The following is a 15,651-nucleotide window of genomic DNA, read 5'->3' as shown; positions in this document are numbered from 1 at the left end:
TTAAATATGATTGTAAATTGTGTATAAAAATTTAATAATTAAATAATAATTGTATTTATAACCCCAGTGAGCAAGCTGAAGGCGACTGTGGCAAGGAACACAAAACTCCATAAGATGTTGGTTAATGGAGAAAAATAACCTTGAGAGAAACCAGACTCACTGTGGGGGCCAGTTCCCCTCTGGCTAAACAACATGAATATTAGTTATTTATGTGCAGTGCAGGTCATGGTTTTAAATTTGTAAATTAAGTAAGCATAAAAATAAAATAAAAAGTGTTTAAAAAACAAAACAAAAAAAATTATTTTATGAATTTTTAATTAATGATTAATGTCTTTGAAGTCCATCCTGGATTAACTGCAGAAGTTCACATAGATGCATTGTCCTTTGTTAGTTGGCTGATGAAGTCTTTTGTTGGCAATTAAATGATAGTCTATGTATTCCATTTCAAGAGTGTAGTCCATCAATAGACAAAGGTGATGCAGGCAGGCATCAATGAGGTGCATCTCATTTCAACCGGCAGGTCATTTCAGTGAGGTTCAGTGAGGTCCATCCTAAGTCCAAGGTTCAGGCAGTGGCATATGAAGTATCCCATGTTTTACGGTTGGCATCAGTTCATCCTCTGAAGTCAAAAGACTGATGTGATGTCTGGCTAGCACCGGCTGTAGTTTGTCGTCATCACTCAGCGACACGTAGCTGTGGAGTCCGACACCAAGCAGGAGTGGAGCTGGATCTGGCAGGCTCTGGTAACCTCGGGATATGAATACCGAGGCTGAGACATGGAAACAAATAGAATAATATTAGTGTAGATGTGATTCAGTTTTATGCAGAATTATAGATCATGATAAATGTTTCTGGTTCCGGCAGACCTAAGTAAAGCAGCCTAATTGTGAGTTGATGGATAAATTAGGTGTATGCCTGGCTAAATGGATGAGTCTTTAGTCTAGACTTAAACTGAATGAGTGTGTCTGCATCCTGAACAACTTAGGACACACTTAGGACTATTCCAAAGTTTAGGAGCCAAATATGAAAAGGATCTACCTCCTTTTTGTGGATTTTGATATTCTTGGAATTACTAACAAGCCAGAATTTTGTGATCATAATGAACGTGGTGGAATATAGCATGTCAGAAAGTCACTTAAGTACTGCGGAGCTAGACCATTCAAAGCTTTGTATGTAGTTAACAGAATTTTAAAATTAATACGAAATTTAACAGGTAGCCAATGTAATGATGATAAAATTGGGCTAATATGATCATTTTTCTTGGTTGTAGTCAGTACTCTGGCAGCTGCATTTTGAACCAAATAAAGTTTATTTATTGAACTTGCTGGACATCCTCCCAGTAATGCATTACAATAATCTAGTCTTGAGGTTATGAACGCATGAATAAATTTCTCAGCATCAGCAACAGAGAGCATGTGTCGTAACTTTCTGAGGTGGAAGAATGCTGATCTACAAACATTGAAAATTTGATTTTCAAAGGACAGATAGGTATCAAATATAACACTAAGTTCTTCGCTGTAGAAGACGACGTAACAGTACATCCATCGAGAGTCAAATGATATTTTAGCGGCTTATTTTTAGAAGTTTTTGGTCCAATAATTAGTACCTCTGTTTTGTCGGAATTGAGTAGTAGGATATTTCTGGCCATCCAATCTTTGATTTCATTGATACACTCTGCTAATTTGGAGAATTGTGAATTTTCATTGGGTTTAGAATGTGAAAGTGAAAGTGGAGATTTACAGTATGAAAGAACTTAAATATTGATCTGTTTTTCACCCACACCTATCATATAGCTTCTGAAAACATGAATTTAAACACTGGAGTTGTATGGGTTACTTTTAGGCTGCCTTTATGTGCTTTTTGGTGCTTCAAAGTTTTGGCCACCATTCACTTGCATTGTATGGACCTACAGAGCTGAGATATTATTCTAAAAATCTTTGTTTGTGTTCTGCAGACGAAAGAAAGTCATACACATCTGGAATGGCATGAGGGTGAGTAAATGATGAGAGAATTTTCAATTTTGGGTGAATTAAACCTTTAAGCTGTAACGAGAGAAAGTATTTTAACATCTAAAAATGATATAAATCAGCTTTTAACCGTTCTGTTTTGCAAATCGATTTGGTGATGCTAGTGGCAATGAAATTGCACACTCACCTTTAAAAAAAAACATTTGTTTTCAATCAGAATGTTTCCTGCTCCTAGGAGGTTTATTTTAGGAGAATTTTAAAAGATATAGGTGTCAACACATCTATACCATAAATAAAGATTTAGGAGCCATGTTTGAGACCTTCATGGCTGTCCAGTGAGCTAGTTTGTTTAACTGTGCGTGCTATGGAATAGGACGGGGAGCATCTGTAGTGTCCATGCCTTCACAGTGAGCTCTCTGCAGGCTTTCCCTATAGAAGATTTCTCTCTTTGTACTGTCACTGCCAACTGAAGCGATGCCCGCAGAGGAGGGTACAGTTAGATCTGTGAATAGGCCACTGCAGATCTTCTCACTACCTCCCATTCCCACTGAACAGAATTCTTATCATCACAGCCAATGATGTTCAAATCAGATGCCTGCTCCAAATCTAGACTGCAAGGTACTTCTGCGTGGTACCTGCATTAACTTGTTTAAACTGGGCTAATGTGCTGGAGATTTGTTCATGCACAGGAAACATGTAGGTGTACTGTGCTAATGTGTGCTAGTGTGGAGGAGTACGTCTTGAGTACAACAAGAAGTTACAATGAAACTGCATCTCGGGTCATGTACACACTGCAGCTAAATACAGTTGTCACTCCTGTTTTGAATGCTTAATCCTGTTTTCAGGGTCCCTAGGGGTCATGAAAAACCTGGAAATATCAGGGAATATTAAAACTGTGATTTCCAGGCCTGTATAAACTTTTGGCAATTGATAAAATCTCAAATGTGATGGAACATTTATGTAAGTTTCTACAGCGAATACAGTATATATACAGTACTGTATATTTAGGTTTTCTGTGTTCTAAATATATTTCATGAGCTAGACATTGCTCTTGAGTAGAGTAAAGTTTGCTTGTAAGTCATAGTGAAATCTAACTTGTCATTAAAGTGATAGTTCACCCAAAAATGAAAATTCTATCATTATTTACTCACCCCCATAATACTCCAGGTGTGTATGACTTTCTTTCTTCACCAGAACACATTTAAAGAAAAATAGAAAAATATCTTAGCTCAGTAGGTCCTTAAAATGCAAGTGAATGGCGATTTCTCTTTTGAAGTTCCAAAAATCACAGACAGTCAGCATAAATGTCATCCATACAACACCAGTGGTTAAATTAATGTCTTCTAAAGTGACACAATCCCTTTTGGTGTGAAAAAAGATCAATATTTAAGAACTTTATCTCTAAATCATCGCTTCCGGTAAGCTTCACGAGAAAGTGGAGTTCAAGCGGTCAAGTTGGTTAAGACATCCAGGATGAGCACACAAACGCACCATTATGAGTAAAGAAACAGATAAATACAGATCTAAACCAAAACCAACCAAGCTACTGTACAGCGTTCGTCCTCTTCATTTGTAAACAGCGCTGCTCTTCTGGCTGTGACTCGTGTGCCTCAGTTCTCGCGTGTTTCAAATGCCAATGCGATTACGTCATACGCGTGTATTGCTTCTGACCGGAAGCATGATTTAGAGTTAAAAAAAAATCTTAAATATTTATCTTTTTTGCACCAAAAGTGATCGTGTCATTTTAGAAGACATTAATTTAACTGCTGGTGTTGTATGGATGAAGTTTATGCTGACTGTTTATGATTTTTGGAGCTTCAAAAGAGAAATCGCCATTCACTTGCATTTTAAGGACCTACTGAGCTAAGATATTTTTCTATTTTCTTCAAATGTGTTCTGGTGAAGAAAGAAAGTCATACACACCTGGAGTATTATGGGGGTGAGTAAATAATGAGAGAATTTTCATTTTTGGGTGAGTTAACCCTTTAAATCAGTGAATTATTCTTTTGAGTATGTTCTTTTGAGGAGGATTTGTTCACTCTCATCAGCATTTTGCAACGCAAAATCATGTAATCACATAAAATTAGCATGAAGCATTTGCCAGAAGACATCTCAATGCCATTATTGCAGGTTAAACTATAATTTTTAATGTTATTCCAGTTATTGCAACAAGCATATATCTCTGATGAGCTCTGAGATTCAAGAGCGGCCAAATACTTTCTTTGTACTGCAATTCAGTGATACAACTACCGTAAATACTCTTGAAAATATACACCTGACAATTCATACACATTTGATATTGATAAATAGATTTTTTATGTTGATAACTCTATGAGGATGCCTTGAGAGCCACATGCGGCCAATGTGTTGACTAGTGCTGGTCTCAGTGATTCATTTGCAAATAGATCTGAATCACAATTATATTTAAAACTCTGTATCCTGTTAGCACAAATGCCCAGAAAAGTCTCGGAAGTTGTGGAAGTTCATTGGTCAAAAAAGGTTACAACAGCATTCTGCGACCGACAAAAAATCAAGAATTCATGTAAAAAATGTATCAAATGCTTGTAGTGTGTACAGAACCAAATTGAACTACTCGTCACCACTATCTTTAGGCCAGTGACAAGATCGTCTGTGGTTCTGTACTAGAAAATGACTGAAACATCAGTACGTTTATTGGCAAATGTGCAAAAAAAAAAAAGAAATCACTTGCAACCAATTGCCTGACATTACTAGTTGCCATTCGCTAATATTACTTTGGTAGATAAATAGCTAACACCAAACACTTTAAACTCTTGCTATTCGTAATTTGCAGTTTTAGCCATTGCAATTTCAGGATTCACTCCTGTATTCCATACACAAACAAATGATTATTTAGGAAGTTCACTCCTGTTTTTAAAACTTTGCAGTGTGGACATGGCCTCTATGAACTCTTGAACACCAAGTCTAAAATATAGTACTGCGACGATGCATACATTTTTATAGAGAGCCTAAACTTCTTTTTAGAGAAATTCTGTTTTGAAAATTGTTTGCGAATATTTAAACATTTTTGTTGCTGCATCAGATTTTGTGTGAGAAGGGCACTGTCTCTGATTCTGCACACTTCTAAAGAATTGTTCCCTATCTGTCACTCACTCGACGTTGTGTCAATGTAGTGACACTAGGGGTCATTCTTGGGAGACCCAAACACCTCTGCTTTTTTGAAAAAAGGCCAATGAGAATTGGCGAGTGGAATTTGCATGCCACTCCCCTGGACATACGGGTATAAAAGGAGCTGGTATGCAACCATTCATTCAGATTTTATCTTCGGAGCCGAGCGGTTGTATTCAGTGCACTTAATTCAATTCCCTCCAAAGACGCACCTCAAAACTGCTGGATTCACAGCGCATTTCAGCAGCTTCTCCCCCTCTGCACCTGTGGAGTGGAGAAAACGTCCCTGGGCGCTTCGGCAGAGCAAAAATAAAGAGAGTATATTCTAAAAGAGTATATTTTCATTCACAAAAAGAGCGGCACACACGGAACGTCTTTTTAAAGATGCCTTTCCGTTTGTGTGTTATTCCTGGTTGCGGTCGTTATCTCTCCGCTTCTGACGGCCACGATCGCTGTCTTACGTGTCTGGGCACTGCCCACGCAGAGACATCGTTCATGGATGAGTCATGTCCTCATTGCGAGAACATGACCATGGCAACGTTGTGGTCGTGGCTTGCTTTCGTAAGAAAGCAAGCCACCCCAGCGGCTCCCCACACCAGTCTTTCTACCTACGGGTTTGAGGCCACGTCAGTTAGCACTGGGGACGATTTGGGGACATCAATGGGACTACCTCCGCCGGGTATCTCCCCACGGACCTCCCATTCCCCAGCACGCTTGCTTGCCCCGATCGGGCTCTCGCACGAGACTGCCGGCTCGTCTCAGCGAGTTCGACTTCTCGTTCGGAGCTCGGGAAGACGATGAGTTATCGAGCGCCCACGCCAGGTGGCAGCGCTCTGCAGACACAAGTGCACCGCGAGCGCCTTATCCACCTGGGGGTTCACCGAATACCCCCTGGCCACTCCACCATCAAGGGTAGTGAGAGCAGGGGAGCTGAAAGACCCTTGCCCCACTAAGGGAAGTGGGCATCCACATCCTCAACTATCTCAACGACTGGCTAATCCTAGCTCACTCTCGAGAGTTGCTGTGCGCACACAGGGACCTCATGCTCCGGCACCTCAGCCAACTGGGGCATCGGGTCAACTGGGAAAAGAGCAAGCTCTCCCTGGTTCAGAGCATCTCTTTTCTCAGTTTGGGTTGGACTCAGTCTCAATGACAGTGTGTCTCACGAACGAGAGCGCGCAGTCAGTGCTGAACTGTCTGAAGGCGTTCAGACAGAGGACAGCAGTTCCACTGAAACTTTTTCAGAGGCTCCAGGGGCATATGGCATCCTCAGCGGTGGCCACACCGCTCGGGTTGATGCATATGAGACCGCTTCAGCACTGGCTTCAGACTCAAATCCCGAGATGGGCATGGTGCCGTGGGACACATCGCGTGACCATCACACCGATCTGTCGCCGCCTCTTCAGGCCTTGGACCAACCTTGCATTACTACAGGCAGGGGTTCCCCTAGAGCAGGTCTCCAGGCACGTCATGGTTACAACAGATGCCTCCAAAATGGGCTGGGGCGCCATATGCAACGGGCACACAGCCGCCGGCTCCTGGACTGGCCTGCAGCTGCGTTGGCACATCAACTGCCTAGAGTTGTTGGCAGTACTGCTCGCCCTGCGGAGGTTCCGGCCATTGATCCAGCGCAAGCACGAGTTGGTCCGGACGGACAACACAACAATGGTAGTGTACATCAACCGTCAAGGCGGTCTATGCTCTGGCATATCAGGCTCTGGACGTGCTACCCCCTGCGGGGTTACAAGCCCACTCTGCCAGGAGTGTGGTGGCCTCCTGGGCCCTGGCCAGTGGCGCCTCTTTGGCAGACATCTGCAGAGCAGCAGGCTGGGCAGCACCCAACACCTTTGCGAGGTTCTACAATCTCCGGGTTGAGCCGGTCTCGTCCCATGTATTGGCAGGCACGAGCAGGTAAGTTCCGGGACAACTGGCCGGGTGTACCACTTGCTCATAGCGCCTTTCTCCTCCCTTGAGGTGAAGACGTGCGCTCTTGACTCCCAGTCGTGTTCACAGACTGTGATCCCTGGATGACTTTCCTCCTTAGCCCTCTGGCAGTTGAGTTTGCGGAGAAACTCACTGACTGGCCCAGTACGTGCGCTAATTAGCCCCTGTACTGAGGTAGATGCTCCACATGTGCTGGTTCCCCGAAGGCGACCCCATATGATATCTTCCGAAAATTGTTTTCCTGTCGGCAAACTGCGTCTTCCTTGGGCAGAGGCCCCTCTGCCCCCGGTCACCATGCTCTGTAGAAACTCCTCCCCCTTCGGGTAGGACCTACCATGGGACCGCTTCACATGACATACTTCCAACAAGACTCGGTAAGACCATGTGACGTATTCCACTCAAAATATGGGCGGGATGTGGTCTCCGCGGTGTCTTCCCCTTGGGAGGGACACCCCCAGATGCAGACACTTATGGCTCCCAGTAAGTTAACAAATTCCACTCTTTTTTGGAGAGAAAAGAGAGGGAAAGAGGCCTCGGCTGGGCTAGCCTGTCCCTATTGTTGAGCAGTCGACTTGTTCCTGATGGACCGTTCGGCGCTCATAAGAGCGTTGGGGGAGATTACGTGACGGCCTGGTGTGCTGGCTACGTCACACACTGCCAGTTCACATAACACAGTTCAGATAGTTGTGGCGTTTTGCATAGGGACCCCTAGTGTCACTACATCGACACAATGTCGAGTGAGTGACAGATAGGGAACGTCCTGGTTACTTTCGTAACCTCCGTTCCCTGATGGAGGGAACGAGACGTTGTGTCCCTCTTGCCACAACGCTGAACTACCCGCTGAAATGGCTGGGACCTGGTCTCGGCTCCTCAGCACAAAACCTGAATGAGTGGTTGCATACCAGCTCCTTTTATACCTGTATGACCGGGGGAGTGGCATGCAAATTCCACTCGCCAATTCTCATTGGCTTTTTTTCAAAAAAGCAGAGGTGTTTGGGGCTCCCAAGAGTGACCCCTAGTGTCACTACATCGACACAACATCTCGTTCCCTCCATCAGGGAACGGAGGTTATGAAAGTAACCAGGACGTTATCTTGATTCAGCTTGTTTTGTGTGAACAGCACAGTAAATAAGGTATATTGACTGGATACAATATGCACTCGTTTCATGTATTCATTTGTGCTTTGTGACTGATGTTCCTAATTGATTGGCATGATCTTACAGCTGTTGTTATCACAGGAACAAATGACAGAATATTATTTCAAAAAGTCTCTGCATTAGAATGAAAAAGCACATGATTGGGAGCAATTAGATTTCATATTTAATCATTCTCTTGTCCTTGAAGAGAACCAAAATTGCTATATGCTCTAATAAGACATGACACAACCCGATATACAATGCTGATTTATTATGTGTCTCTTTTCTATTTCAGGACCCCCATTTATTGTTTCGCCACCGGAGAACATAACCGTAAACATATCCCAGGATGCATTCTTCACTTGTCAGGCTGAGGCGTATCCTGGCAACCTAACGTACACCTGGTTCTGGGAGGAAGATAACGTCTTCTTCAAGAAGTAAAGTTATGATCGGGTTCATTACTGTACCATACCCCCCACTGTCTGAGTCCTGTGTCCTTGTGGAGTTTGTCACAGTCCATGTAGTTCCGTCATCACCATTCAGGCTTCAGTGAGTTTGAAATTAGGGACTATTTGTCATACTGTTTTAGGTTTTGCTCACCATTTTTGTAAACCTTTAATGTTTTGACAAACATCTGGTTGTTTGTGTTGTGAAATGTATGTACAGTACATTTGACGACATGTAGTTTCATTGTAGTAGGCCACAATTATCTTGAATGAAGGGCGGATTTACAGGAGTGAAAAGGTTTTAGCACTTAAATGTTGTTAATTAAATCTAGTTAAAAGTTAACTTCATTTCAAGTTCAGTATGGCAGTTTGTTGTGTGTTCACATTGTGTGCATGTGTCAGTGTGTTATTACATTTATTTGGAGCTCACACACCTTATGTGTGTCTTTGTATCCCTGTACGCACATCTGCACCATCTAACAGACTGAAATTGATGGAAGTAAAAGAGCTAATGTTTCAAGTAATCCAATAATAATAATCATTTTTCAGTATAAATCTCTAATCACATAGGTGGTTTATACTTGTATGGCCACATGGCAATATCGGGGATCCAACAGTCATGAAGGGAATTTTTAAAACTGTGATTCTGAGGCCTGGAAAAGTCATTGAAGTTAAAGGGATTGTTCAACTGAAAATGAAAATTCTGTCTTTATTTACTCACACTTGTGTCCTTCCAGAACCATATGACTTTCTTTCTTCTGTGGAACACTAAAGTAAATAATTTAATGAATGTCCCGTTGGCTGAATTCAATACAATGGCAGTTCATTAGAGGTCTGCATTGGCCTTAAAATTAAACCCGAGACCATGTGGCCTGACCCTACCAGGCCCGAACGGTACCATCAGATATTAAGCCTGAACTAGCCAGTAGCTAGCATGGCGGCCCCTCAGCACACTAGAGCAGAAGGGAAAAAAACATTGGCTTACCATTTATTATTCACCTAAACTTTGCTTGGTGAAAAAAATCTGGAATAATTTGAAACAATGTAACAGACACATCTTTGCAGCCTGAAACTTGCAGTTCAGAACATTGAATCTTTGTGACACCTGTGCTAAAAACAAGCTAGACACAGCGCAATGAATGAAATAGAACACTAGTGTCTTGACGTGTTTTTTAAACGTAAAGTTTTTTTAACTTGACGTGGTGCCAAAAAATTTGCTGGTCCTACGCAAGAAACAGCGAGATGCATTGCAACAGTCAAAGACGGCCGTCCAGCATATGTTTACAAAGGAAAACAATAGAAAAACAGAGAACGTTAAGTGTGAACGGCCCCTAACTCCTCCGTTCGCGCATGTCTGTGAGTGAGAATGTGTGCACGGCGAAACTAGTCAGGTAGGCCTGATTATTTTTTCATTTATTACAAACTCAAACCTGAACCCGAATTCATACTTGAAATCTGACCCGAAACCGGGCAGTTTCTTGGGGTTGTAGACCTTTACAGTACATTGGGACTCACTTTAATACTTAAATGTTAATGATTAATGTTATTCACTTTCAAGTCATTAATAAAGTCCATAAACAGCAAAGAAATCCAATATTGGATTTCAGCAAAGTTTGTGGACTTAATTTATGATTTTATTTGACAGTGAATAATGACTTGAATTACAGTCTGTTCATCATAAAATGACAGAATACCTTCAGAAGAATTATAAATAACGCACAAATTTAATGTACTACTTTTATGACATGTGTCTCTTAATATGTACTGCCACTGTAATGAATATAGCAAACAGGGCATTCATAAAAATAGTTTCCTATTGTGTTCCTCAAAAGAAAGCCAGGTTTGGGGTTTGGAATTACAGAAGGATAAGTAAATGATGACAGAATTTTCATTTTTGGGTGAACTATGCCTTTGACAAAATCCTTAACAATCACAGAAAAGTCATACATTTCTATAGTGACTAAGTTTTTCAAGTTATCCTAAGCTCAAGCATATTTTATAGGCTAGAAATTGCTTTTTGTGTGTACAATCTCTATAGAATTATTTGGGGGAAAAGATCATTATCCAGTAATCACGGAAACTAAAAAAAAAAAATAATGTTAATGTTGTGAATTAGTTAAAAGTTCACCCGGCAATATAATTATGTGAGATTTGATTAATGGATTGAACTTCAGTAAAATCTGTTGCTCAGAAGAACACAAAATACTTGCCTGTAGTGTGATCTCTATATTAACCCTTGATAGGAAAGGGCACAAGGTAAGTAAGAAATAATCCACAGCTAGGTGTGTGTTAAACTATTTTAATGCACAATGTGGACGGTGGATGCGAATAACCATCCTACGTAAAGCGGAGGTGGTTGCCTCTGCGAAGTGCATTCAAATTGTTTAACACACACCTAGCCATGGATTATCCCTTTTATATCATAATCACTTGCAAGCATTGATTAGTTATAGATGGCATTGATATTTACAACACAAATTTTAACTGGAAGGATTAAAATAACTGTTAACTTTATGTATAGGTCATTAGATCTAGAGTTCTGCCTGTTCTAAATCAGACACAGAGAGCTAAATTAGTGCAATAATATCACGTTTATTTTGAATGAATTAAATAAAAAGCTGTATGAATAATTGGAAACATTATTTTGAGTTTTTTTAGAGACCAAACACTCTTTAAAAACTGTGAATTTAAATACTCAATCCAATAATAAAAATAGCCACATAATATAGAAGTTAAAATAATAACTTTAACCTGTTGATGCTCACTGACCCCACCCATGGGTTTGACTTTACTTTGCTTGGATTAGTTCACATTTACTGTATAGTGTGCTGTTCAAAATTGTTCATAATGTTGACAAATTATTCATCTTTATAATTTGTCAACATTATTAACTCTTTTTTGACTAGACTGTGTGGTAGATGTGAGCTAATTTGGGCAGAGTGACATCGGTTCTGGGGGGAGGGGGGGCATGCATATCAACAGGTTAATAATAATTTTAATTTTATAGTACAGCATTTTGCACTGATTGTAGCCGTGCTAAAGTGCGTTGATTTATCATTGAAAACAGGGCATTAAATTAAACTAGGCAAGACTAAATAAAAGCATGAATAAGCTTCTTTGTATCCCTAAAACTCAAAGCATGTCTCACTTTGGAAATCTTCCTTATAAAAACAAGACTGAATTAACTTCCTGACATGATATTCAAAATTTAAATAAGTATCAAAATAGATGCCCAAATTTCTCACCACCTGCTGAAAATTACATGCCATACAATTTTTATATCTGCTATACAAGCTTGAAGAACATTTAAATTAGTCAGATCATTGGGATTCAATGAGAAATATAACTGTAGGTCATCTGCATAAAAATAAAAATGTATGTTGTATTTTTGAATCACAGAATCAAGTGGTATCATATATAAAGAAAACAAAATTGGCCCCAACAGGTATCCCTGTGGAACACCACAATTTATTGTTGAAGAGGAGGACATCTCATCTCCAACAGACACTACAAATTTCCTATTTGACAAATAGGAAACAAACCAGTCTGAAGCCACCCCAGATATTTCCACCCATCTCTTCAATGTATCAATTAAAACGGAATGATCAGCTGTATCAAACGCTGCAGTTAAATCAAGCAACGCTAAAATGGAGCAATCTCCAGCATCCTCTGCCATCAATAAGTCATTTGTCAACCTAACAAGGGCAGTTTCTGTACTGTGAATTTATCTAAAACCTGACTGAGATTTCTCCAAAATATTGTTATCATTCACTACCACCAGCAGTTGCTTAACTACTGCTTTCTCGATTATTTTAGAGATGAAAGGTAATTTTGAGATGGGTCTACGTTATTTGCAAGTGAAGAATCTAATGAGGGCTTCTTCAGAAGTGGTTGAGCTATCACAGTCTTTAACTTCTCTGGTACACATCCTGACATAAGCAAGTTATTTACTATAGACAACAAAGTAGGGCCTAAAGTCCCAATAACTTCCTTGAAAGGGAACAACATCTGTATGGCTACTAGACTGTTTCAACTGATGTACAATTTTATAAATATCCTGCTCTGAAATAGGTTAGAAATAATCCATCAAAATCTCCCTACAACCCAATTTGTCCTCACATGGTAACAGAGGAATAATTGATGCTCATATGTTATGTAAACATGTTACAATCTATAGGACAAAAAGCAGCACTAGACACAGGGTTAATAAGATTATTAATTGTATTAAATAAAAACTTTGCATTATGACAGTTAGCAGTTATTAATTCATAAAAATATGCAGTTCTAGCAGGTTTAACCATCTTATTGTACAGCACTAAGAGATCAAGTGAAGTTTAGATGATTTCGAAGCACGTTCTGCCTTCATCATTTATCCAAGGGGATTTATTTACTTCTGACCTAGTTCTGGTTTTGACGGGCAATTGAGTCTAACATTGACACACACAAATAAAAAGTTTTTTTGCTGGCATAATGAGCCCAGTTATCAGAAAAAGCAGAAAAAATGGAAGACAATCTATCTAGAATTTCAGGAATCATTGTACAAGATCAATAGGAGCAACTCGTCTTGCTTTTCTCTGCAGTTAATATAATGTCAAAAAGAATGCTTTTATGATATTACACAAAAGTGTCTTCTATTTTCAGATTATTCTGAATTAATCCAAGAGTAAACACTAGACCAACGTATGGCTTCGATTTTGTGATGGACCAGAAACATACTGTCATTAAAAGACTGTGTGATATTTTAAAATTAGTTTACCACATCATCAGCCCTGTCTACATGAAACATAAAATCTCCAACAGTAACCATCTTATCATATTTTAAAACCAAAACAGAGAGCAGTTCTGAGAATTCAGCTGGCACTCTTCAGAACATGCAATATTTAATTCACTAATTTAATTCATATTCATATGCTATCCTTTTCCCTTAATTCAGTCATTTTCACATTAATGACAAAAAACTAGCGTTGCTGATGTGACTTGTGACTTGAGCTGTAAAAGTGGCACATACTTGTACATGACGAGGTAAAACCATCCAAAACATTCTAAACTTGCAGGCTTTGACCTCTGAAACATCCATATGGTATCCATTAAGGCTGCACAATTGATTGAATTAAGAATGAAATCGCAGTTTGGCCTTGCATGATTACTACACTGCAAAAGACCGCGTTTTATGAAACAGTCTCTATTCAGAGCATCAGTAAGCGATGTGTGATCGCGGGGCGCCTTCTAGCGCACATGTTGAGCAGGGCAACAAAATTACATGATGTTTTATCACATTGCAATTCAAATCATCTTGCCGGAGAGCGAAAGACGCATTTAATAGGTCCAGGCGAGCACTTTTGTCTTTTCCGTGTTTCCTAGAGCACTTCACAGTAAAGACAGTTAAGACGGCACTGCATGACTTGATTATGTTTTTTTGTGATGTGGTGGTTAATCCCAGCTCTGAGACTATATTCGCATCCAGGGGTCATTTGAACAGAGGCATAAAACTCTGGTAATGTCTCATTACTGAGCAGAGTAGGTGCATTAATATAGAAGGGTGACTAAAACCATCTGAAACTACCTGTGTATTAAACAGTTTTAACGCACACATTTCATCCAATCAGAATTGAGTATTTGAACAGACCATGGTATAAATGCATATAACCATAATAACTTGACTTGTCACAGCACTTTGAGTCTAATTCTGTTCAGGCTCCTCTGACCTTCCTCATCTTCTCCGTAGACCCTCTCAGGTTGTCATAGTATGCTCTCCTCCCTCGCTCCCCCATGACAAGAATATCTAGTGACATGGCGCTTGTGTCATCATATGCTCCACTAACACTGATTATAAGTAACTGTGCCCTGAACCATCCAAAACTCCCTCATGCGTGGCCTGTAGACTCTATAGAAAAAGGATAATATGTCTTTTTTCTTTCTAATAGAGGCTCGGTGAAGCAGGGCAGGTGAAAGCACAGGCAAGAATAGAGGCCTTCTGCCTGTTGAAGCGTGTGTGTTTTTTTCTATGATCTCTGCTTTGGACACTCCATCTGTTCTTGTTGAAAGAGGACTGTAATTCCTGAGGCTTTGAGTTTGAGTTTATTTTTGAGGCTTTGTTTCCTGGATTTACAGTAATTAAGTTATATAGACATACACAGTTAAAGGAATAGCTCACCCCAAAATGAAAATGTTATCATTATTTACTCACCCTCACCCTCATGTCATGTCTAACCTGCATGTTGCTTTTTTTTGTGTAGCAAAATAAGGAGTTTTACGCAGCACTTTCGATACAATGATACTGTACCGATGCTCCCTATACGAATATTATTGCGTAGGGCACCAACTCTCTAGGGGGGCACCAGAAACTCCACCGGCTGTCCTTACGTGCACGATATGTTATTAAAGGACCCGGTAGCAGTTGTGGAACACAGAAGATCACATCACACCTTGCTAACGCTGTCTGACGACTGCTAAAACCCCCCATCCACCAATCCCTCCAACCCCCTGTTCCGACGATCGCGGAGGTCTGTGTAGGGCATCAATTTGTCCAGCGGCAGCCCTGCAATGATACTTCATGATACTGAGTATTGACCACGTCTGACGTGCTCCAAAGTGAAAAACAAAAACACCATAAAAGCACCATAAAAGTAGTCCATATGACTCATAAATTATATTTCAAGTGCTTCGTGTGAGAAACAGACCATTTAAGTCTTTTCACTGAAAATCATCAAACACATTATGGCTCATTTTATCGTATCACGTCATGTTGGAGGTCAATTACATCATCCAATGCCACTGCTTTCTGTGTGGCTCTTGACCAAACGTCACTGACGTTAAATCTGACGCCCAGCAGCTTATGTCATTTTAGGTCAGATCCAAAAGAGAGCATTTTGGAAACACTTTTGGAAAATGCCGATCTAGTATGGATGAGAGGTGTAAACGTAGTGAAATTAATGCATTTTCAAACCAAAACAAATAATAGTTTAAATGTGGAAATATTTCCAGTGACTTCAGTTTTAGTCTGTTCCTCAC

The 15,651-nt window shown here is 40.2% G+C and overlaps 1 protein-coding gene across 1 annotated transcript in view; it reads left to right on the top strand.

Annotated features, from left to right (window-relative positions):
- LOC127430621 (protein turtle homolog B-like) overlaps positions 1-15,651 on the top strand; it is a 188,803-nt gene that overhangs the window by 106,959 nt on the left and 66,193 nt on the right. The window contains exon 6 of the mRNA XM_051680512.1: positions 8,490-8,631. Coding sequence (XP_051536472.1) covers positions 8,490-8,631 — 142 coding nt within the window. The remainder of the gene's footprint in view (positions 1-8,489; positions 8,632-15,651) is intronic.

Source organism: Myxocyprinus asiaticus, chromosome 40 (genome assembly GCF_019703515.2).
Source record: "Myxocyprinus asiaticus isolate MX2 ecotype Aquarium Trade chromosome 40, UBuf_Myxa_2, whole genome shotgun sequence".
Lineage (NCBI taxonomy): Eukaryota > Metazoa > Chordata > Actinopteri > Cypriniformes > Catostomidae > Myxocyprinus > Myxocyprinus asiaticus.
Note: the sequence above shows the minus strand (reverse complement) of the source record. Positions and strands in the feature narration are given on the sequence as shown.